Below are 21,750 nucleotides of genomic sequence, written 5' to 3' on the forward strand. Positions count from 1 at the left end.
CTGTTTTAAACTGGTTAATGACCTTACCCAGCTAAACATAAGTTGATATTTCAACAAAAGCACTGCCCAGCAAGCATTTGGTGCCAAATGAAAAGGTTATAAGTTCAAGGATCAGGACTGCATACCATTTGTACTCTTCATTAGGTGATGTTTGTTACTCTTTAGCAATACCACTAGATGGGGCGCTACATAATTCAGAAATGTATTTAATCATAAGGAAAACCTCTTAGCTTCTGGGTGCAGTCTACCTTAATAACAGAAACTGCAGCTTTTCATAGTGTAACACTAATAATGGATCAAGGCATTAAGTGGTATAATGCACAAAACATCTGACGATATTTGTCGCTGAACAGCTCGCATTACCAGGAATGCAAGGACAACAATTTAAAATTAATCAAAAAATACAATGTTTTAGAGCAGAACAGTAGAATCACATACGGGAAGGTGTTGGTATTATCGCTGGACTATTAATCCAGAGACTCAAGTAATGTTATGGGGACCTGGTTTCCAATCCAATCATGGCAGACAGTGAAATTTGAATTAAAACAAAAATCTGCAATTAGAAGTCTAATGAGGACCATGACACTATTACTGAATGTCGAGAAAAACCTATCAGGTTCACTAATGGCCTTTAGGAAAAAAAACTGCTATCCTTTCCTGGTCTGGCCTACATGTGACTCCTGACTCACATCAACATGGTTAACTCTTAACAATTAGAGATGGGCAATAAATGTTGACCTACCAAGGATACCCACATCTCGTGAATGAATAAGGCAAGTTGAAGATTTTGCTTCTCCAACAGTTTAACTAAGTAAAATGTTCAGGAGCTGAGATATATGTTCTGGAAGACTCCTGATTTTTATCAGTTATAACTAGGTAATTTTAGAATGATCTATGTATCAGTTAAGAAAAGAGGAAGGACCATCTAGGGTTCCAGAGCTTTATCTCCAGCAGCAATCTTGGTTGGAAATGCTTTGAGGATGTCAGGATTTCTTTCAACCATGATTCCTACCACAGATGAATAGCCTATCATTACTTAATATTTGGACATACTTAATAAAAACTATGATTTAGCTGAGGTGCCAGAGGATTTCTACTATCAATGGAACCATAACCCTGTAAGGATTCAATGTTTTCGGTAGAGAAGGGGCCAGAGATAATTGATAGAGAAAGAGAAATAAATATGCAGATATTGCCTGAGTAGTGTAGTTATTCTCAATTGTAAAATGTATTCTTGTGTGGTTTAAATTGCAGATGAATACAATGTTAAAGAATCACACTGATGAGTAGTTGGCATTCTGTAGCTTCAAACTAAAAAGTTGAGATTTTAAGTTTACAAAAAATTGATTATTCAATATACATAAGACTGTGTCATTACATGCAAATGTACTCATATTTAGAGGTAAGTAAAATGAATTTACTAGTACACAATATCAACGTGCATAGTTATAAAACATTTTTGTGTGATCCATGCTGGCACCAATACGATCGTGTGTGTTCATCATTTTCTATTCAACTGAATTCCAGCTGTATTTCCCACATATAAAATAATGGCTAGTTAAGTGTGATTGGTGATCCGAAAATACAAAGTCAGTTTCAGTTGAAGTGAGCAAAAATTACTTTTGGATTGAAAGAAGTACCACTAAAATGTATTTTGGATTTAATTGCATATTACGTTGGTAGGAAACCCTGAAAGTAAACTTTGAAGACACTCTATTTGACTATTCCAGCTTAGAAAGATACAAAAGTTTTGTGCCTTTCATCAGGGAGTTCATGAATGAATGTATACACAATGTGGAACCAGGGAATTAGAATTACAAGCAGTTACTTTTGGAATGCATTTCTAAAATACTGGGTTGATCAGGTCTTGCCCACAGTGCAGAGAAGTATATTTCTACGTATCTATGATGAGGGTAATACATTCTGCCAGTGTAGCTTGTGTGTACACTTTACTCTTGATTTTAAAAGACAAAGAGATGGTAATTAAGGAGTTTGTGAATAATGGTAATTTGTCAATAATATATTTGAACCAGCATTTCAGGAATGAATTGATTATGAACTGATTTAAATCAATCTGTAAACATACTATGGTCTTGCGGTTACAGGTCAATACTTTCACAGAAAATGTGAAAATCAAAACTTAATTTAAATAAAATCAAACCAAATAGAACAAAATGAAAAATAAACAGACATTAAAAGTTTGTCTAAGTTTTGCAAGTTTCTTAGAAAATGTTTTATTATCTAAGGTGCAGGAAAGGTAGACAAGGATATTTAAGTTGAAATTGTTGAATAACAAATTTAAAAGTTTATACTTTCAGACCAAGTAAAAAGTAAGCGAAAATTATATTAGAATATTTACATTTGAAACTACAAATGAATGTGAAATATGATTTACAGATTCTAAAGACTTTGCTCACACAACACACTATTTTACAACTGTGCAATAAAACTGCCTGTATATGCTCACTTGTAGCTATCCCTATCCCCCCACAAAATATCTTCATAAGGATTTAGCAGTCATCAAGCAGTTGTATCTTTCTCCCCATGTGGCAGATTGACACCACTGAATAGGCAAGGAGAGGTGTGTGCTTTTGGGGTGTCAAGCAGCTGTCACAGATCTGTCACTTCTATAATGAAGGCAATCCTGGCTCACAACAAATTAAAACACATTTCCTTTCAATCGGTGCTATTCAAGACCTAAATCAGTTCAAACATTCTAGCCATTTCATGTGCAAATAAAACAATTTGGTACATGCATGGATAAGAATGGCGACACACCAGGTAAACAGGGGAGACAACAAGCTGCCTCAAATCCTTTGAAATACTTCATCACCATCAATGCACCAACTTTCACCAATTGAGATCTAGCCTTGGGTTATGTAGTAAAAATCCATATCAAAGTAAAAACGGAGTCAAACAAAATAAATTAGCATCTTCATCTAAGCTTGGAACATGCAGTGCCCCTTCCTGTGACTTAGAATATGTAAGAATTAGTAACAAAGATGCAGGGAGATTTCCATTCTTATTTGCCTTCAATCGCTATCTGCTTCATCGCTTTGTCTGCTTTTTTCTACTCTCATTTCCCCAATCTTTCAAGAAGTGAGCAGAAAGTAAATAGTTACCGAATGCAATTTGCAGCAAGGTAAAAACAATTTATGGCCAAATGGTATGATCATTACTCTGACACTAGGTTAAAGATCTAAACCCAAATATAAAGGAATGCATAAATAGAACTGAAATGAGCAGCACAGAAGAAATACATTTTACAAGAAACCAAGCTCATTGTGAATAATTTTTCATAAAGCTCTTCATCTCCCTGCTGGTGTTCTGGTTGCTCAAATTAGTGCCCCTTTGAAAACAAATGGCAGGGGGTTTGATGTAAAAATTTTCATAGTTGAAATCACCAGGAAATAAAGGCTCTAAATTATAATACTTAATGAAGTGGTAAACCCTAACGGGTGCAAGATAAATGGGTTGTTATATTTGGTCTGTTTTGTGTTCAGAATGTTGCACTACTGTAACTAAAACTACAGTTATCATATTATCAAAATGTTAACCTCCCAACCTCATCCCATTATAGTGTGTAAATTAGAATTTTTTAATGGAACACAGTAAATTGGCTATAGCATCTGCCATCTGCCAGTAACTTAAACAGGCTAGTTTATCTAATCTCTTCAGTATAAACACTAGTGTACTTCATTTCCACACATCAACATGAAATGAAGTGCATTCACATTTAAGACACGGAAATTTCAATTTTGCAAAGTCGAATACGACTTCCTTCTTCACTACTCCGGATAACAGAATAATGTATCTCATTATCATAAAATCGCACTTGTGATTGAAATGCAAAACGGAACGGTTCTGGTCAAGGTTTGCAAAAATGGATCCTGAGAAAATAATATGAATTACTTTAAAATTTCGTCCAATTGTTTTTTTCAGACTTCCTTACCAGTTTGTGTTTTCTCCTGCCAAGGCGGCTTCAGAAATCTATTGTTGCTATTAACGCTGAGAATACCTGCTGCGGTTATTTAAAGTATCCCTATAATGCTTTGCTCTGTTACAAGATACTGGTGAGCTTGAGAAGCAGAACCTATACTGCGGTCTCCCCTGTGACCAAGTAGATTTTCTAAGTACAATAATGCGATTTCTACACCTATAGCCTTTCCCCAGGTAGCCCTTCAAACGCAGCTCGGAGACAGTGAGGTTTTTGAAAATTGCTGCACTTGCCGATTCTCTGGGGACCAGTGCCTCTGCTTTACAGCGTTGGATGTACCTATCAGTAATGTCCCTGTGTACGTCCACTTGTCAGTCTCATGCGAGATATTCGCCATAAATATTTGCTTACACCTCTGTAGTATTTGCTTCCTAACGCGCACTGTAACCTGACTCCAGAACTGCTCCAAAATAAACGCCGGCGATTTTGTGCTCTCAGCCTACAACTGTGAAGCTACTAACTCCTCACTGGGACACTAAACTGGGGCACAACAGGCCACATCACCTCGCGGCTTGTTCGCGCAACAAAACAAATGTCAAACCAACTATCTTGCTCCAGTTAAACTTCACAGCATCGTTAAAGCGAATAACTGAGCAAGCCTTATATACGGTGCCTGTGTCAATTTAATCACAAGGTCTAAACACATTGGCCAGTTATCGATCGGTTTGACTAAATGAACACAAGAAGCATTTCAATGCATGTGCAAGCGCTTCCAAAACACTGCTTGCTCTAACCACAGCCGAACACAACCTCAGCCAGGAGCACTGCGAATGATTTACCGCCTGCCAACGCCTCCATAATAACAGATATTGTTCTATACCGCCTGTGCCAAACTGGAGTCCACCCCTCTCTCCCCCTTGTCACCCCTGTGTTCATAAACGTACAAAAATTTCAAGTCCGTCATGTCAACTCCACCAGAGTTTTTGGCTCTGACCCCGCCACGGTAATAAACACGGAAATCACGGCATATGAAAGGCTCGGGAGTGCAAAGTTAACAGGCGCTTATTTCCATAGACCTTAAACGTATTCAAAATGTTAACCTCAAGCCGAGAGACTTAGGAATCTACTGCAAAAAGACGGGGCTAGATCCAACCCAATTTTTTAAAAAGTCCAACACAGGTAAACAGCCGCGAGAAAAAAAAAGAGACCAACAGAGATCAGCAACCCAGCGCCATGAACACATGAAAACTTCACTCACATGTTCTGCTAGATTTGTCGATGATCCGGATAGCTCTTCGTGGTCAGATTTGGAACTTCCATCTCGCTCGTCGATAACTAAATCTATGGGCATTTTCCCTTTTAAACAACTAATGTACCGGTGGCAGAAGTTATCACACAGTTCGTGAACCTGAATGCAAGAAATAACAAAACAAAACACACACACATCAGATGGCAAGGTTTCCGAAACAAGTAACACGGGTTGTGTACGTGTGGGGAGGTTGTGGTTACAGGCATTATATAAAGACAAGGAAACAATAGTGAAATTGTTCGTGTACTTATTATTCTCTGGAGACTGAAGCAACAAGTATTTGAAACAAGGCAAAAATTCGCAGTTAACATTAGCAAATAACTCTCCGGATGAAAGGGTCTGTATCAGCTTACTACTGGACCATACCTTCATTCTAAAAATATATATAATCTTGTACATACCGCAGAGTGTTGCATTAAAACGTGGTACCTATCTCTACATTATCGCGGCTACTGTAACGGCCTAAATCGCGGTTCTATTTGTTCATATTGTTTGATCTGATTGATATTAAAAAAAATTCACGTTTCCTTGATAACAGATTCATTCTCTGAACTGTAAACAACAATTGTACCGACTTTTGCGCTCAGGCATTCCATTTGACCCAGTGAGTTCAGGGTTTGAGCTCCGACTTTGCAACACTGTAAAATGAATGTTACATTCAACCCCAAAGCCACATCAAAGAAACGCAGCGGTCTACAACTTGAAGCCAGACACTTATAAACCCAAATGCCATTTGTATATGAAAAGGGTAAGCGTGTACAGGCAGAAATCTTAATCCATGAACCTGTCGGAATAGTCTCTTTCGGTTTTAATTCAGGGTGAAAAATCAGGCGCGGCCGGCAAGCGACAGGAATGCTCTTTATTTTAACAACACTTCCAGTTTGCCTGCCATCAATATACCTCCTAACAATTCAAGAAGTAGATTTCGGGTTTATAAGTTTGATTTACTGTTAAGCATATTCTGACTTATACTTTATACCATACATGGATTCGGAATTGAGCGAGATTGAAAAACGGGCAACAAAACTTTCTTTTTACCTTTTCTAACTCCAAGAGGTGGAACCTTAACACTTGTATAGCTTGAATCATCTGCAAATGTATCACATATGTTAGACAGGCAAAATAGAAATCCCAATCTTTCAGTCAAAGCTCATATCAGATAACATGGCGAATTTAAAAATAACTTTAAATGGAGCAGAACGCTTATAATTAGGAAAACTTCGAGGTTATTTTGAAATAATCACGTTACAATGTTCAGACGTTGGGAAGTATTTTACTGTTCAAACATCCATTGGGGATTTTAAAACAAACATTAACCGAATTTTTAAAAGATAGACTCTGAGTAGAATGGGGGGCTTCAGTCGGGATCACAAATCTCAAGCCGCGTTAGAGGCAGTTTTTCGATCTTTTAAAAGCCACCTCACGGGGTATTTGCACAGATCAGTCGGTCCAAAGTGCGGGGATTTCTGAAGTGGCTCCCTCTCGCTAAGAAGTTATTTCCTGAATCCACCCACCACCACCACCCCCCACCTCCCCCCCATCGCCCCTTCAAGGCTCCTGCGGCTGACGAGCGGGCTTGTAATGAAAGTCATTCAGCGAGCAATGTTTAAACGCGAATGAACGCTTCAGAAATCTATTTTGTTTTTAAAAAGACGGTTTATTTCAGGGCAGCACTGATTAAAATCCAAGCCCAGAAGGTCATCTCAGTTCGAACAGTCACAATGGGCAATGATTTCTGTGCATGCAGCGGAGCCACGTGTAATATGCATCAAATCGAAAATGTGTTAGATCACAAAGTGTTGAAAGCCTTACCAAGTTATCCAGTTCAGGATTAGAAGAGAATAGTGGTTTTTCTGCGCGGACCTAAACAATAAGTGGAATAAATGAGCTCAATGCAATGTAGTAAGAGTTTGAAAACTATCTTGGAAAAAGTCTTAAATGTCTCAAAAGGCAAGGTGTGCTTGCTAAACAAACAGCATGTAGAACACAATTAGTACATGAATGATATGTAATTACTTGTAATTTGACACATTTATTAAAATGCTTGTGTGTTGCACAGATGTACACCTAAAGACGATTTACAGGTTACATTTAAGGGGGAAAAAGCTGCTGCAAGACTGTTAAAGTAAGTGCTAGTATGTCTTTTTTTCTCCCCCTCATCATATTGTATCCCAGTTTGTAAAGAAGATGAATTGTAGACCTGTTTTGCGAATACTGCTATGTCCTCGTTAAAGGAGTCAGACGAGCAGACGTCACCGCCTGCTACGCCGGGTTCTCGTGGAGTGCAGGTCGCTAACTCACATTTCTCAAAAACCAGCGCTAACAGAGGAAATAAAGGATGCCTGCAAGACAAGGAGGAGTTCGGTCAATTCCTTTCAGTTCCGAAGCACACGAAACCCTTAAAACTATGTATGATTTCCAGTGGCAATGAAGACAGTCTGCCCCTCTCTTCCTCTCTCTCTCTCCGCCTAGAACAGACCACTTCATTCTTGTAATTCGCTCAGCAATTGACAATTTACAACTGAAGAACCGGATTGCTCCTTACAATTTCCCAGGTACTGACTAAAATTGGGATTTATATTTTAACATTGCTACATAGTTATTCACCCCACTAAGTTAAGCAACAAGGCAGCAGCCATTTTGAAGTAAAACATAACTTAACAAGAACAGAAACAGTGCAAAAAAAAAAACTTGCAGCTTCCGGTCAGTCCAGAAAGCTATAATCATTAACGTTTGTGGATTGGCAAAAAACAGAGCTTCGCTTCCAAACCAAGAGCAAACTAGACCCGACTGCATTCCAAAATGTTCTGAACACAAAGTTCAGAGCCCTGTGCGTGCACACTAAACATTGCAAAAAAGAAAACAGCTAGGTACTTGCTTTCCCTGAACTTGCCAGTTTTATTTGGCTTTCTACTGAATTGGTTATAAACTGTTTTTTTTAAACTCTCTCTCTCCGCGGAGCGTGTCAGTGTTCTTTTATATTTTATTACCTACCCATAAATTGCATCTTTATCCCTCTTTAGGGCATCGTTGACAGCAGAGCCCATGCTTGTGGGCATGACATTAGGATGAGGTGTATGTGGGCCGTAGTGCTGGCTGTGGAGCGGCGGTCCGTGGTTGAGGTGGTGGACTGGAGGGATCGGCCGGGGGGCGTGAGGGTCTCCGTACATGGACGCCGGTACCCCAACTCCGTCCATCCCACCGTAATGAGGAAGTTCATCGTACTGCATCGAAGAAATCAATAGAAGATCAGGAGAGGTGGGGGGGATGGGGAAGGGGGGAAGAGAGAGAGAGAGAGAGAGAGAGGGGGGGGGGGGGGGAATGGGAAGAGAATCGCGTTAAACAGAAAAGAAAAAGCAGCAGACCTACAAGAAGCACAACACATGCTCGTGCATACTAGAGTTTGCTATTAAACAAGATTTTTTTTTGGTTGCGATTGTTGCTGCTGAATACGGGCCGCCATCATCAGTAGATGAGAGGACTCAGCCAGGCCCCACCGATACAGGATTATCCGATAGGTGAGTGTTGCAGATTGAAAACCTACCCTTTGCGCCATCAGTCTGCGCTCCCACACTGTTGGATGTGCCGTCTCTGTAATATCCCCCAGTCCGCTTTAGTTCTCAGTCTCAACGAGATCCCTTTTTTTTCCCAATCCAGTTTCCGACTTCTGCTTTATCCTCCACTATCGCAGTTTAAAGCGGCCCAAAGGAAGGAGGGGAACTTTGCCTCTTTTTTTCTCTCTCTCTCTCTCTCTCACTCTCTCTTTCTCTCGCGCTCTCTCTCTCCCCCTCTTTTTCTTTCCAGAAGAAGAAGAAGCAAAAAAAAATTCAAGCCAGGGAAAAAAAATTACTGAAGGTTACGATCGGCCCGTCAACAGCCCGCTTGTAACAAAACTGTCGTCTCTCATGGCTTTTTGCCACTCCAGCTGTCAATCAAAGCAGGGTTGTCAAGGTATTGAATGAATGATGATCTGCCGTTGCAACAACTCTGGCTGCCTTGGACCGCTATCTCACTGTAAAAAAACAGCGATGAAAAAACGTTCACGAGGAGTTAACAACACACGAAAAAAATAACAGCGAGAAAGTGGGTGGAAGGCAGCTTCGGCTTCTTTCGTAGCTTTTTTTTGTTGTTTGTTTGAATAAGTGGCTGTCAGTAAGTATTGAGGAGGTGGCAGGTTGGGAGGTTGGTTGGTTACAGAGTGAGTGTGTTGTCAGTAATAATGCGCTGGCAGCGCTGAGCGGCGGCGGCGGGAGAATGACGGAACCCGGAAGTAGTGGTGGCCATAGCCAGTCGTACGCCAAGCTGTCTCTCATATGCAGACTATGCAATCGGACCGCTGCAAGTCATGGGGGGGTTGCGGGGAGGCGGGGGGAGCCAGAAGCGAAAAAAAAGCCTCACTCAGAACACCCCCCCCCCATCAGATTGTAAAACAGATCTCTAAATCAATCAGCATTATGTTATCTGAGCGAGATTCATCTTTCCCGTGTATGTACAAATAAAGATTTTCTCTCTCTCTCTCTGTGACAACTGCTTTTTAAAAAGTTGTTCACATGCTAAGATATTTCAGAACTTCCCACAAAGTAACCGCTAGAATCCTTGCTGAAAACCAAGCCCCGTACAATTCTGACAAACTGTGACTTTAAGTGGTGCAAGTGTCCGACTTGCTGAACCTTAACAAATACATAAAGTGGGGAACTCGTTAACTAGTCATATTCGTGACTGACCATTATGTGCCTTGGAGAGAATTGCTTCGGGAAGGCAACACCGGTTTTATTTGAATAAGTGGTTCCCAGGTTCAACAGGCTTCGAATTATTTCCCCTTTCAGTCATCCACCGTGTGATTCCCGTGTCCTCCGCTGTACTTCTTCCCAACATTGTTGTGGTGTGCAGGGTAACGCGGAGATATTTAGCGCGGTGGCTCCTGATATTGGTGTTCCTAATTGCACGGTGTTATTTAGAAAATTAAGTGTGGTCCCGCACCCCCTTGAGTACAAATGAACTTTTCCAACGAAAAAAAAAGCTTTGCAGGGAAAGTAATTTTGTGCATCTCGTCCAATCCTTTCGCTGGATCCAAATTCATGCACCCAGCCGTACATCATGACAGTCAATTATCATAGCTTCATCTGATCATCAATCACAGGGGATGGTAGAAGTTAAGGGGCGGAGCAATGGTCGACCCATCGATTGCAGTAGTTTTGTCTTCCCCCCCACCCCGCCCCCCTCTCGTTCACGGTCCCCTACGCACAAAGGCCAAAACGGACTATTCCGTTTAATATTTGGGTTCATCAATAGACATGCAGGCTTTTGTGCATGTGACATCAGATATCGATGGTTTCACAGAGAGAAAAAAAAATTGGCAAAATGCATTGTCTACGGGATATTTGATTTCCAAAATTAAACATGAATCACGACTTTGTCAAAGCAGGCAGAATCTGTACACTTTTTTTGCGGACACAGGAACGCAGTAATGCAACTTCAAGAGGTCAATAAAGCAAAAGAAAAGAGAATGATTAAGAGGATGATGTTGATAGTGATACCCACTGCAATTAAACAGTTTGATTAAACGGGGCATCATAACAACAATGATGTTTGGGAAAACACCCCTCACATAAAAAGTAAGATAATGCAGCGGTTGACAAACGCCAGTGGGCATTCCAACAGGACGCTGCCTGTGAGTATACCAAGGACTGTTGACAGTGTAGGACAGCATCGAAAATTCGCTCTCAAAATACTTTTACGCGTTGTTTCCCCCTCTCTTTTTAAAATAAGAAAGAGACGTACAGCTTCTGAAGATCCAGCTACCCTCCGAGACGGTCCTCCAATAAGCATTCTTCTGCTATACTGTACTGACGACTCGTCTTGCAACAGAGTAAGTACAGCCGCGTCCTGCCATTCAAGTAAGTGTGCTTCACTAATAGGCATTTATTGCCAAACAGTGTACAAACGGCAACGTTGCCATGGTTTTGCCTAACCAAGCAGCCCCATATTAATGACTGCCGTGTTTTAATGTAACAAGTCAACAGAAGAAGGTGGGTAGAAATTGCAGCGTTTCCGCAATGCGTGAACCAGGCGAGTTTGAACACCGAGCCGGCCGCGATTTCTCACCTCGTCGGTAACCGCAAGGAGCGTCTCTGATCGGAGCCCGGCGATGGAACAAGGCGTTTTGTAAAATGGTGAAAGCTTTCTCGAGCACTAAAGCGGCGAGCTGGTAGCAGCGATGAGCGGGGACTTTCTCAAGTGATAAATAAAAGTAAATGTTGTGTGACTGTCATCGGTGACTATTGAAAATGCATTTGTTCCGACTCATTTTTTGTAAATGAGTTTGACTGTAGTATTTTGCCGTAACCGCTTCTATGATCTGGTGAAGTGTATGGATGTCAGAATATGTTGCACCCCGTAGGATTGCGCCGATTAAATATTCTAACCATATGCATAGGTATTTTCCTCCTAACATCCCCAACATGTTCTGTTGGTAAGCCCCCGAATAATAAGCTTCTTGTGTTCTATTTGTCGAATTTATGACATTTTATTTAATAACATAAAGCAAAGTACACGTTCGGATTTCGTGTGAGTCAAAAAGTTTGAAAATGGTCTTCTACATTACTCGTCAATATTTAATAAAAGCACAAATGACTTGCAAAGCGTAATTGACACTGGGCGGCAGTAAGTAAAAAACACGGCAATAAATAGTGCCTAGCTCGTATCTTATCGACAGAAAAACCTATTTTATTATAATAAAGTTTTGTTTTTGTACAGTACGAAAATACTTTATCGTAAAACACCCGTGTTTAATAGTTGACTGCAACATAGTTAAATTCCAAATGCAGATAATCAGATTCTGATTCTTTTTTATTTAGAAATACCAACTTTACTCCTATTCATATTTATGTAACATGCGAACGATATATAAGTGCTATTCTCCCTAAAAAAAACTTGTTCTCGATTTCGCTTTAAGAGAATGCTTGCTTTGTCTCATTTAATATGTTAAGTATGTTTCTTTTTCAAGTTTGCAGATTTCTGTTATCGATGTGAGATACCCCCAACCAACTGAGAATCGAATCCTGAAATGCATTGAAATAATATTTCAATCGGGATTCGAGTAGCTGCCGTTCAAATAATGCAAATCGGTGTCCGGTTATGGAGTGCATCTCCATCAACAAGCAGATAGCAGGGGATAGCCGAAGATTGCTTTAACAGCCGGTAAAATTTCATCTTCTGGTGTCAAATTGGGGTCAACCTGGGGTTAGAGCTATCACTGCTCAGTCAGAGTAGTCCAGCTGTGTTGAGATTCATTAAGAGTTCAGTATCTGTTTCAAGAAAAACAGCACTAAGACAATCAGAGGGCGAAGGAACCAGTTGTTGTTGGAACTACAAGTGTACCGACCAAAACGGTAAATATCTCCAAACTTGCTTAGATTCAGCACGCCTTGCTCCCGCTTCAATGTGTGTGTGTTTTATCCAGCAGCAGCGTTTAAAATATTGATGGGACTACAACCCGAAGCAAACTCATTTTATTGAGCGAAACTCAGCCACATTATCGCACTACTCCTGTAGTAAACAGTGGATTTTTCGTTTTCACCACCAAAAGGCAAATAAAAGTGAAATAAACACATTGTAGAATAACTTTTAGTTGTTTAAGTTCTATCAGATGTAGAAAATGCATAAAAAAACCTTCCAATATTGCTATATTGAAGGATGAAAGCCGACTAATCTAAAGCGTGGTTACGAACATCCATATATAAACTTTTAACGCTATAATTTGTTTCAAATTAAGGTATCAATTCATTACGGAGGGGTGGGAAGTACAATATCTGATACGAAGTCATAACAAGGAAGGAGTCAAGAAAGGAAGGCGATAAATACTGGAGACTTGCAGTTATTTTCGTGCCCTCGTTAAAAAGAGACGCATTTGAATGTCTTCGGCGTTGACCAGAGTTAACGCTGGTTTTGCTTTGATGTTGATTGTCCTTCAGTCCAAGTTTATGTGTGTTGTTTCGGAGCGTGTGTTCACCCCCCCCCCCCCCCCCATTGTATAAGATGTATTCCAACCCTTGTTGCAAAAGTTTGAAGTCTCTACTCGTTCAGGAAATGAGGTAAAAGCACGGGTTTGAATAGTCAGTCTGCAGCGTGTTTCTGCAGCTTTCCAAGAATTCTATATTCTAATCGGGCTCGGTATTAGTTTTACAATTTGTTTATTTGTTTTAGAGATCGTGATTTCAATTCCCACCGCCTCCACACCCTCCCCCAACAACAAAAAGTGGGAAGGAAGATCGAGGGCGATTATTGGTGAACTTTGCCTGACCCCAATGTAAGTCCAGGCTGAAGGAAAATCTCTCCACTGAGTGAGTGTTCCGCAGTTACCTGTGAACCGTCGTATATTAAACGCACCGGGTCTCGCTTCATACCCTACCGCAATCTCGCCACAACCCAGAGAGAGAGAGGGGGAAAACAAAACAGGCGACGTGAACTTTCGGCAGATGTTCTGCTGTGGTCTGCGAGAAATTCATTGGAAGGCACGGTTTCATAGACAGCCCTTTAGCGCTATCTGGCGGGACTGACTATAGCAATCCGATCGCTGATCCAAACATATTCTCTCACCTCCCCCGACCAACCCCAAAATATCCGTGAACCTTGCAGCCGCGCGAAGTTCAGTTGACCAGCACCACCGGGTCAGTGATGTGGTTTTAAAATGAACAGATTAAATTGTGCCAATCGAACCAATTTGAAATAAAGCTCAATTTGATAACGCCACGTCCAACACGCTGGTGATCTCATTTCGTTTTCATTATCGAAGGAGTGAACTTTTCAACAGCCGCGCTGCTGAGAAAGGCGAATTGCGCTATTTTGCCACCACTGTCCGTTCGCTTGATGGCCGGACAATTTCTATTGATAGATCTTTGCCCCAAATGTTTCAAAAGTAATACATTTTGTTTTGGGATTTAAGGGCGGTTATTGCTAAATTGCCACGACTGGGCGCCGATGTTCCTTTCCTTCTTAATCGCATTTTTTAAAAAACGTATCTGTCGAATGATTATTATTTTGACCGCACTCCGGCCGACTGCATGGGAGGGGGGGAATCATACACAGGGCCGGGAATGTGGAAGTCGCCAACAACAACTTACTAGTTGCTAACGCTGTTGTGGGAATGATAATACCACACAAGGCATCTCCCGTACGCGAATTACACTTGAAAGCATTTTAGAAAATCATTACCTACTCGGGGATGCGTGCTAATTTAGGAATCAGCTTTTCCTCGCCATATTTAGGTCGATTTCCACCACCCCCCCACTTGGAACGGCGTTTACAAGCGCTTATTCGGGAATATTTCAAGTAGTTTTCAGTAAGAGAACTTCTTACATTTCCCCTTCTCGGAGAAAGATGGATTTTATTTTTCTTTAGCAATGAACATTTCTGAACATTAAATGCATAACGACAAAATTTTAAAAAATCAAAACAGGCTGATTTAGGTAGTTATTTTAGATGTTAATAGTCCATGCTCCTCTGCTTCTTAAACACAAGCTGGTCGTGTTTATAAGTAGTGGAATCATTTAATGAGTGTCATTAAAGCGTGCTTCCATTGCAATTATCCCTGGATTAGAACCACCAAACCAGGTTAATTTGAAAAAAAGCAATTAGCGGGTACTGTAACAAAGCAACGGGCAAATCTTTATAGACTTTTTGAAACAGCATTGCGATAAATTGCACCCGTTCGATGTCTTATGTACATAACCCTTTTAATCGCAAGCAAAAAGGAGCGTTAATTTTCTTTTATACAATGCTGACGCCAAGACAGTACGACAGCTGTTTTGTGATGCCTCTTTCCACTGTGTGTGTATGCATATTCTGAGCTCCAACAAAGCAATGTTGAGCGATTTTGTTCTGGATCGTTTGACGTAATTAAATGTAACTTTTCCTTATGATGGTTTTTCTTGGCTTTGCGCTGAAATCTGGTTACTCATGGCAGTTTGTATTTAAAAACGAATGTCTCTTCGTTCTGTCCCTTCCCCGTAGCAATCTAGGAAGTGCGGTTAATGATGCCTTTTTCCCCCCCAAAAGGATTGTATGAAGACTACCAAATAATTAACCATATTACTTATCGGAATAAATATTGTCTACCTAGAATATTGTCGGAGTATTTTGAGAGGAACAAGTTATCTCAATGTTTTAACCCTGGCTGTATACTCTTTCCATGTTTTTTTGGCATCTTTCCTAACGGCTGTTTGTCCCTGGCATTTTTTAGATCATCCAGCGTTTATATTATTTAAACTTAAAAGGATGACTTCAATTGGAAGTGCTTGATCTTTTGAAACACTGATGAAAATTAATTTTGCATTAATGATAATTATTCACTTGTTAACTTCCATTTAGCTGTTAATGTGACTTTGAACAATGAAATATCACTTGACTAAATTATTATATCCAAAACACGAGAGCAGTGCATACTTTGACATACCGAAGGGGGTGTGACCTAAACGGGACTGAATGTTAAACATTAATTTGCACACGTTGATGATTTTGTTTCTTCCAACCTTTTTGTATCCTGTGATATGATTTTAATGAAATTAATCAGCCATGGTATTCAAATGATAAAATCAATCACAAATTTTACAGAGACAAACATGATTGGGGAGGGTAGCAAGGGGATACTGTATACTTTAATTTTCAGAGCGCTGTAGTTTCTTTTTGCGCCAATGCTCATACATTATTTCACTAAATCTGATTCCCAACCTTTTTCCCAGGCATTCTGGAAGAAGACAATGACCATAACTCCCATATTTAAACGGAGTAATCGACAGCATCGATTCATCTACAGTCTCCAAAGTCCTCACTTTAAAATGCAGCACAGCCCATGACTTCCCGGCAGAGGATAAGCAAATGTCGTTAAAAAAAACTAATGTAAAGGAATGCCCGGTTGTTGAGTAAGCAATAAGGTAGTGAATGAACTGTTGTTTTGTGAAGGTCAGGTCACGGGCGAGTTTTTCTCCCGCAGATCATTAGGTGTAATTGGGTGAGTTTAAGTGGAGTTGGGAATGCCCGTACTTAAGGTAATAGCAATGACCTTCTTGCCGCTATCCTGTCCAACATTACTCATCTTTACCCAGGCCGATTTGAAAGCGATTGCCACCCTAGACTTCGAGAGATATTACAGGATACTAACCCTGTAATTGTATTCCAGAAAGTTCCGTTACATTTTTATTTGTTCTTTAATGTTATGTAAGCAAAACAGATACAATTTTATCCTTGTCTGTGTGAATCAATCAGATTAAACCCATGCTTCAACAATAAGTATATTGATTCCTTGGATTGCTATACATGTTTTGAAAGCCTATTGTACTTCATTACAGCAGAGGCTGTAAGGTAAAATATTTAAAAATAAAATCATTCTTGTGTGCTAGATATTCGAATTCTGTTTGCCTTCTTTGTCTAGGCAATATAGATTGAGTTTCATTTTTTAAAAATGCAGAATGGCATTCAGTATTGATTTAATTACTAAATGAATAAAAATTACTTAACCAATCAATCGTTCTCTGCATCGGACGTCCTTAAACTTAATGAGACTTTCATCTCGTTAAGTGAACGAATAAAAGGCGCAAGGAGTGCGAAAAACGCAACAAAACAAATCCGCAAAAAAAAGTTCGTAGAACACAAACCTTTCGCATTGCAATTCGTTGTAAAACTAGAATGTCTGCACTTCGTAATCTTCCCTTCACGTTCAAAAGGCAATTTTCCAACATATCACACTGCAAATTGTGAGATAGCTGGACAATGATGAATATTTCGGATATTCTGCGTCGGTGCCAAAGGGAAGTCAGAAAAGGGTTAAAGTACGTTCCACTAAAGTTCAATAGGCTTCATTAGGTTTTAAAGATTCAATGGAACTGTTTTCATCGATTGGCGTCCACCGCACATAATTGAAAAAAAACATAACGCATTATTAAACACACCGTTGTCATTTTATTGGACAAATTAAGGATTTGGACACATTGCGCAATATTACAAATGAAAGGGGAAATTTAAATTATAAGGTAAGCTATTCATATCATTTTCCCGCAGCAGCTAATCTCAGAGTAACAATGGGACGTGTGTGTCGAAAGGGGACCGAGATGCTTTCTGACTTTATTAGCTAATGAATGAGAAAAGAGGAGGCACGTTTAGGACTTTTTTACCATATGCACCCCATCAGTCGTCTTCTAAATGCTACGTGAAAGCCATTCTGGACCCTTTGTGTAGCCAGAGGGAGGTCGCTTCGAGGTCCACTTGCAGTCTGACCAAATGTTTATTAAGCATAAAGTGGAGCTAATGCTACAAGATACCACAGAATAACTGTCCTGTCCCGTCTTATTATAAACGACCCTTTGCGTTTCGACATCCTTTCACGTCCTACGATGTCATATTTCTTTGCTCCTTATCCACGTCCTGGTTATTTCCAAATGAATCGATCACCCCTTAAACCACTTGTTTGTATCTGCAATGTAGCCTGTAAATAATGTCGTAAATTGAGGGGGACACTTCCTTTGCAAGATAATAATGGCACGGGGGTAGAAAACAAGTGGGCATTGCATAATGTGTTCAGTCCGTGTTAAGATGTTTGATGACCAAAACAGAAGGCGAAATAGCGGAACTGTCTGACCTCACAGAAATATTTCACACTGAAGAAAGTTAGTCTCAGTGCCCAGACACCAAGGGCGAGGCCGCTCTCTGACAATAGCTTTCAAAGATATTTATGCAGGCTGGTAAAGCACTTTTGCAGCCACTTTTGACAGTATTTGGCGTCACATATTGTTTTTTTTTTGCTGTGCAATCATTGCCCTGATCCAACCCTACTTTACAATGATTTTTGCCTCAATTTCATTGTGAAGACTTATGAACGCTGCGCCTCACCCATCTTTGCTTTCCCCAAACCCAGGGTCAGGGCCCAGGCCAATGCCAAATGCAACGCACGCTACCCAGTTGGCAAGAGACAGGCGTGAAGTGAGCGAAAGCTCGTGCACGCCGTCAAGCACACGCAACTCGCGACCGCTGCACCCACACCCTCTCTCTCTCTCTCTCGCCTGGCGCGCACCCGATTGCCCCCAGTAGAAGACAGCAAGCGCGCGAATCACGTGCTAGCAGCCAGTTTGTCACTCGTGTGAAAATTGGACAGTATGTATGTGCAGGAGTTGGTGGTCATTTCCAGCAGGTCTACAACTGTCCCCTGCAGTCGGCGTGGACAACTGAACAAGATGCCAGACATTTAAGGGGTCAAACAGATTTGATATGCATTTCTGACCCAGTGTGAACATTGCAATACAATGTACTAACATACCAGTTAGTCCATTAGGTCCCACTAGCATGCTTCCTCATCCAATAAAGTTCTGCCTGATCTGTCTATTTGATATTCCTGCCTACCCTTTTGCCCCTTATCAGAAGCAACTATATCTAGAATCTGCTTTGACTGCCTTTGAAGAAGAGTTGCAAATACTTTATTTAAATGGCTAGACTTATAAATTGGTCCATGACTTTTTGAAATGTTGCCCTCTCCAGTATTGTATTGTTGCTGAGTGTTGACATGTGGTAAGTATTTCACCTATTTCCTCAGTCAGCCTGTGCTCATAGATAATTTTGTAAATGCATATCTTTTGATGCATTATTGGGTTGCAGACCTGCATAACCACATGTTGCATGACTCACATTGCCAAATTAAAAACTCCAAAGATGCTTGGTCACATGTGTACATGAAGGTGCTTCCTAGATGGTTAAGCAATAAATATTTAAGAGATCAAAGCCATTTAGCTAACCCCAGATGGATTTTATAAAATTCCAGTAGGCTCTAAAGATTTGACATTGTATTGGACTGATAAATGATGTGTCAAACCCCAAAAGAATGCTTCCTCCAGGTAGCCTCACCCTTTTAAAGTTCACACTCAGGTTAGACTAATTCCAAATTGATGCTGCAACTTTAGTGTTGTTATTCTAATTAAACATTTCTTACAATGATATACATTTGAAGTTTAAGTGGACATTGTTGCTATTGATCTCCTCAGGTCACACTGAATGCTCCCAAATAAAATAGAAGATATATGGCATTTCATGCACACAATAAAGAGCCCTGATTATTCTGATGGCACAATCGACACTGGGGCAGCATGGTGGTTCAGTGGTTAGCACTGCTGCCTCACAGTGCTAGGGACCTGGGTTTGATTCTAGCCTGTGTGGAGTTTGCACATTCTCCCCATGTCTGCGTACGTTTCCTCTGAGTGCTCTGGTTTCCTCCCACAGTCTAAAGATGTATAGGTTACTTGAATTGGCCATACTAAATTGCCCATAGTGTTCAGGGATGTGTAAGTTAGGTAATAGGATAGGGGAATGGGTCTGGGTAGGATACTCTTCAGAGTGTTGGTGTGGACTTGTTGGGCCAAAGGGCCTGTTTCCACACTGTAAGGCTTCTTTATTCTAGGGAGCTTAAGGTAGATCAAAGCAAGTGTACAGCTGCAACTTATTCAACGCAGTCCCTTACAAATAGAAATTTAATGAAATATCTTTGGACAGTTGATGGTCAGTTTATGAGAAAATAAGGAAAGAAATATTTTAGTTGCCCACCATTGTAACTGACTCATATGCGCATAAGATGTGATATTATTCTACACATGTTATGATGCAATAACATCAATAGTCTTAGCTGTCATTTAAACCAAGGAAATAAGATTGAGTTTTAGTGAAAGCCAACTGTCCCAGTTCCAAGCACATTTGGGAGTAGTATGCTATCTAATATCTCAATATATGTGTTTTTGTTTTAAAAAGCATCTTTATGAATGTGTATGATTTTAATTTATTAAATATCCAAGTTGTTGGTCATATTTGGAATGGAGTTCCTGCTACAACAAAGAAGGAATATTTGGTTGTCATTGAATGACTTTAGCTTGCTCTTCTGTGGTTTGAAGATATCATTTTGTGTATTTTATTTATAATAAAACATTTTTATTGTTAGATGTGAAGAAAACATTTCTTCTTAATAAATTATGCCTGTACTATTCACATCTTTTTAATGACTTCTTTAAAGAAAATTCACTAGCAAGAAGGTGGTACTAGTTCCAATCAGTGTTCCCAGTAAGTTTCAGAGTAAGATATTGTCAGACGAATGCAGATCAAAACCAATGTATGAAAGTGCATTAAAAGATAAAGAATGACTTAGATAATTTTTAATGGTGTCCAGTAAAACATGGGAAACATTAGTTGTTCTTTCATAAGTTGGATAAAGTAGCTTGCACAAATTTAATGTGAAGTATCTTTTGTTAAAAAGAAAACTTGAGGTTCTGTTGCTGTGCAACAAACTCAGAGATATTGCAAAACATCTTGGGCTAATGCCTGATTCTGTCAATTCCCTGATCAATTTGCTGTACAAATATTGTTTCTTTCGTATAAATTGGCAGTGAGTGTGCATGTGCGGGATACCCAGCTATTGCAGAAGTAGAATAGAAGGAAAAACTACTGAAGAGATTTCTACTGAACTAGTGAAAAGCCTTCGATTAAAAGCAAATTACTTAAAATGTTGGAAATCTGAAACAAACAGAGAATGCAGTAGAAACTCAGCAAGTCTGCGAGCATCTGTGGAGAGAGGAAAAGATTTAACATTTCGAGCCCAGTATGACTCTTCTTCAGATGGGAAGAATTGTTGCATTAATTTGTTAGAAGGTGTCCTGGTGGCTCAGTGGTTGGCACTGCTGCCTCACAGCACCAGGGTCCGAGGTTCATTTCTGGCCTTGGGTGACTGTCTGTGTGGAATTTGCATGTTCCCCCTGTATCTGTGTGGGTTTCTTCCCAAAGGTGTGCAGGTTAGGTGAATTGGCCATGTTAAATTGCCCATAGTGTTAGATGCTTTAGTCAGAGGGAAATGCCTCTGGTTGGACCAAAAGGCCTGTTTCCACACTGTAAGGAGCCTAATAAAAACATCTACATTACAATTATGTTTGGAAATTACACAAAATTAGTGATCAAAACACTACCCTCACATGATTGAGTGAGCACAATGGTATAAAACATTTTTGATCTTGCATTCAGGAAAGAATGAGGTGAGTTGTAGCCCTTTTTTCTATTAAAGTGCTGTCTTTAGAGAGTTGTTTATAATCTTTACACCAAGGATATCAGTGCTGGTGACTGAAATACATGGTGGTACAGTGGCTCAGTAGTTGGCACTGCTGCCTCACAATGCCAGGGACCTGGATTTGATTCTTGCCTTGCCATGGTCTGAGGTTCAATTCTGGCCTTGGGTGACTGTGTATGTGGAGTTTGCACATCTCCACATGTCTGTATGGGTTTTCTCCAGGTGCTCCGGTTTCCTCCCACAATTGAAAGATGTGCAGGTTAGGTAAATTAGCCATGCTAAGTTGCCCATAGTGTTCAGGGATGTGTAGGCTAGGTGCATTCGTCACGGGTAAATATAGGGTAGGGGAATGGATCTGGGTGGGTTACTCTTCGAAGGATTGGTGTGGACTTCTTGGACCAAAGGGCCTGTTTCCACACTGTA

At 40.3% G+C, this 21,750-nt stretch overlaps 1 protein-coding gene and 1 long non-coding RNA gene across 20 annotated transcripts in view; one reads left to right on the top strand and one right to left on the bottom strand.

The window, feature by feature from the left end:
• The window catches only part of meis2a (Meis homeobox 2a), a 117,002-nt gene extending 106,871 nt beyond the window's left edge, over positions 1-10,131 (bottom strand). For 2 of the 11 annotated variants that reach the window (XM_072569032.1, XM_072569042.1), the window contains exons 1-6: positions 8,791-9,459; positions 8,241-8,470; positions 7,447-7,588; positions 7,059-7,109; positions 6,285-6,335; positions 5,196-5,345 (exon numbers count right to left, since the gene is read on the bottom strand). In XM_072569032.1, coding sequence (XP_072425133.1) covers positions 5,196-5,345; positions 6,285-6,335; positions 7,059-7,109; positions 7,447-7,588; positions 8,241-8,470; positions 8,791-8,802 — 636 coding nt within the window. In that variant the 5' untranslated portion in view covers positions 8,803-9,459. Of the gene's footprint in view, positions 1-5,195; positions 5,346-6,284; positions 6,336-7,058; positions 7,110-7,446; positions 7,589-8,240; positions 8,471-8,790; positions 9,463-9,970 lie in introns of those variants that run through there. The other 9 variants (XM_072569036.1, XM_072569035.1, XM_072569033.1 and 6 more) reach the window with 8 other exon arrangements.
• LOC140476433 (uncharacterized) lies at positions 7,583-16,643 on the top strand. Of its 9 annotated transcripts, none has more exons than XR_011960481.1 (6): positions 7,583-7,801; positions 11,016-11,115; positions 12,253-12,637; positions 13,021-13,339; positions 13,452-13,588; positions 15,986-16,643. It is a non-coding gene; the product is annotated as an uncharacterized lncRNA (long non-coding RNA). The 9 variants fall into 9 exon arrangements; XR_011960478.1 differs by lacking the exon at positions 7,583-7,801 and adding an exon at positions 8,568-8,764; XR_011960480.1 differs by lacking the exon at positions 7,583-7,801 and adding an exon at positions 10,380-10,917.
• The last annotated feature ends 5,107 nt before the right edge of the window (positions 16,644-21,750 follow it).

Source organism: Chiloscyllium punctatum, chromosome 4 (assembly GCF_047496795.1).
Source record: "Chiloscyllium punctatum isolate Juve2018m chromosome 4, sChiPun1.3, whole genome shotgun sequence".
Lineage (NCBI taxonomy): Eukaryota > Metazoa > Chordata > Chondrichthyes > Orectolobiformes > Hemiscylliidae > Chiloscyllium > Chiloscyllium punctatum.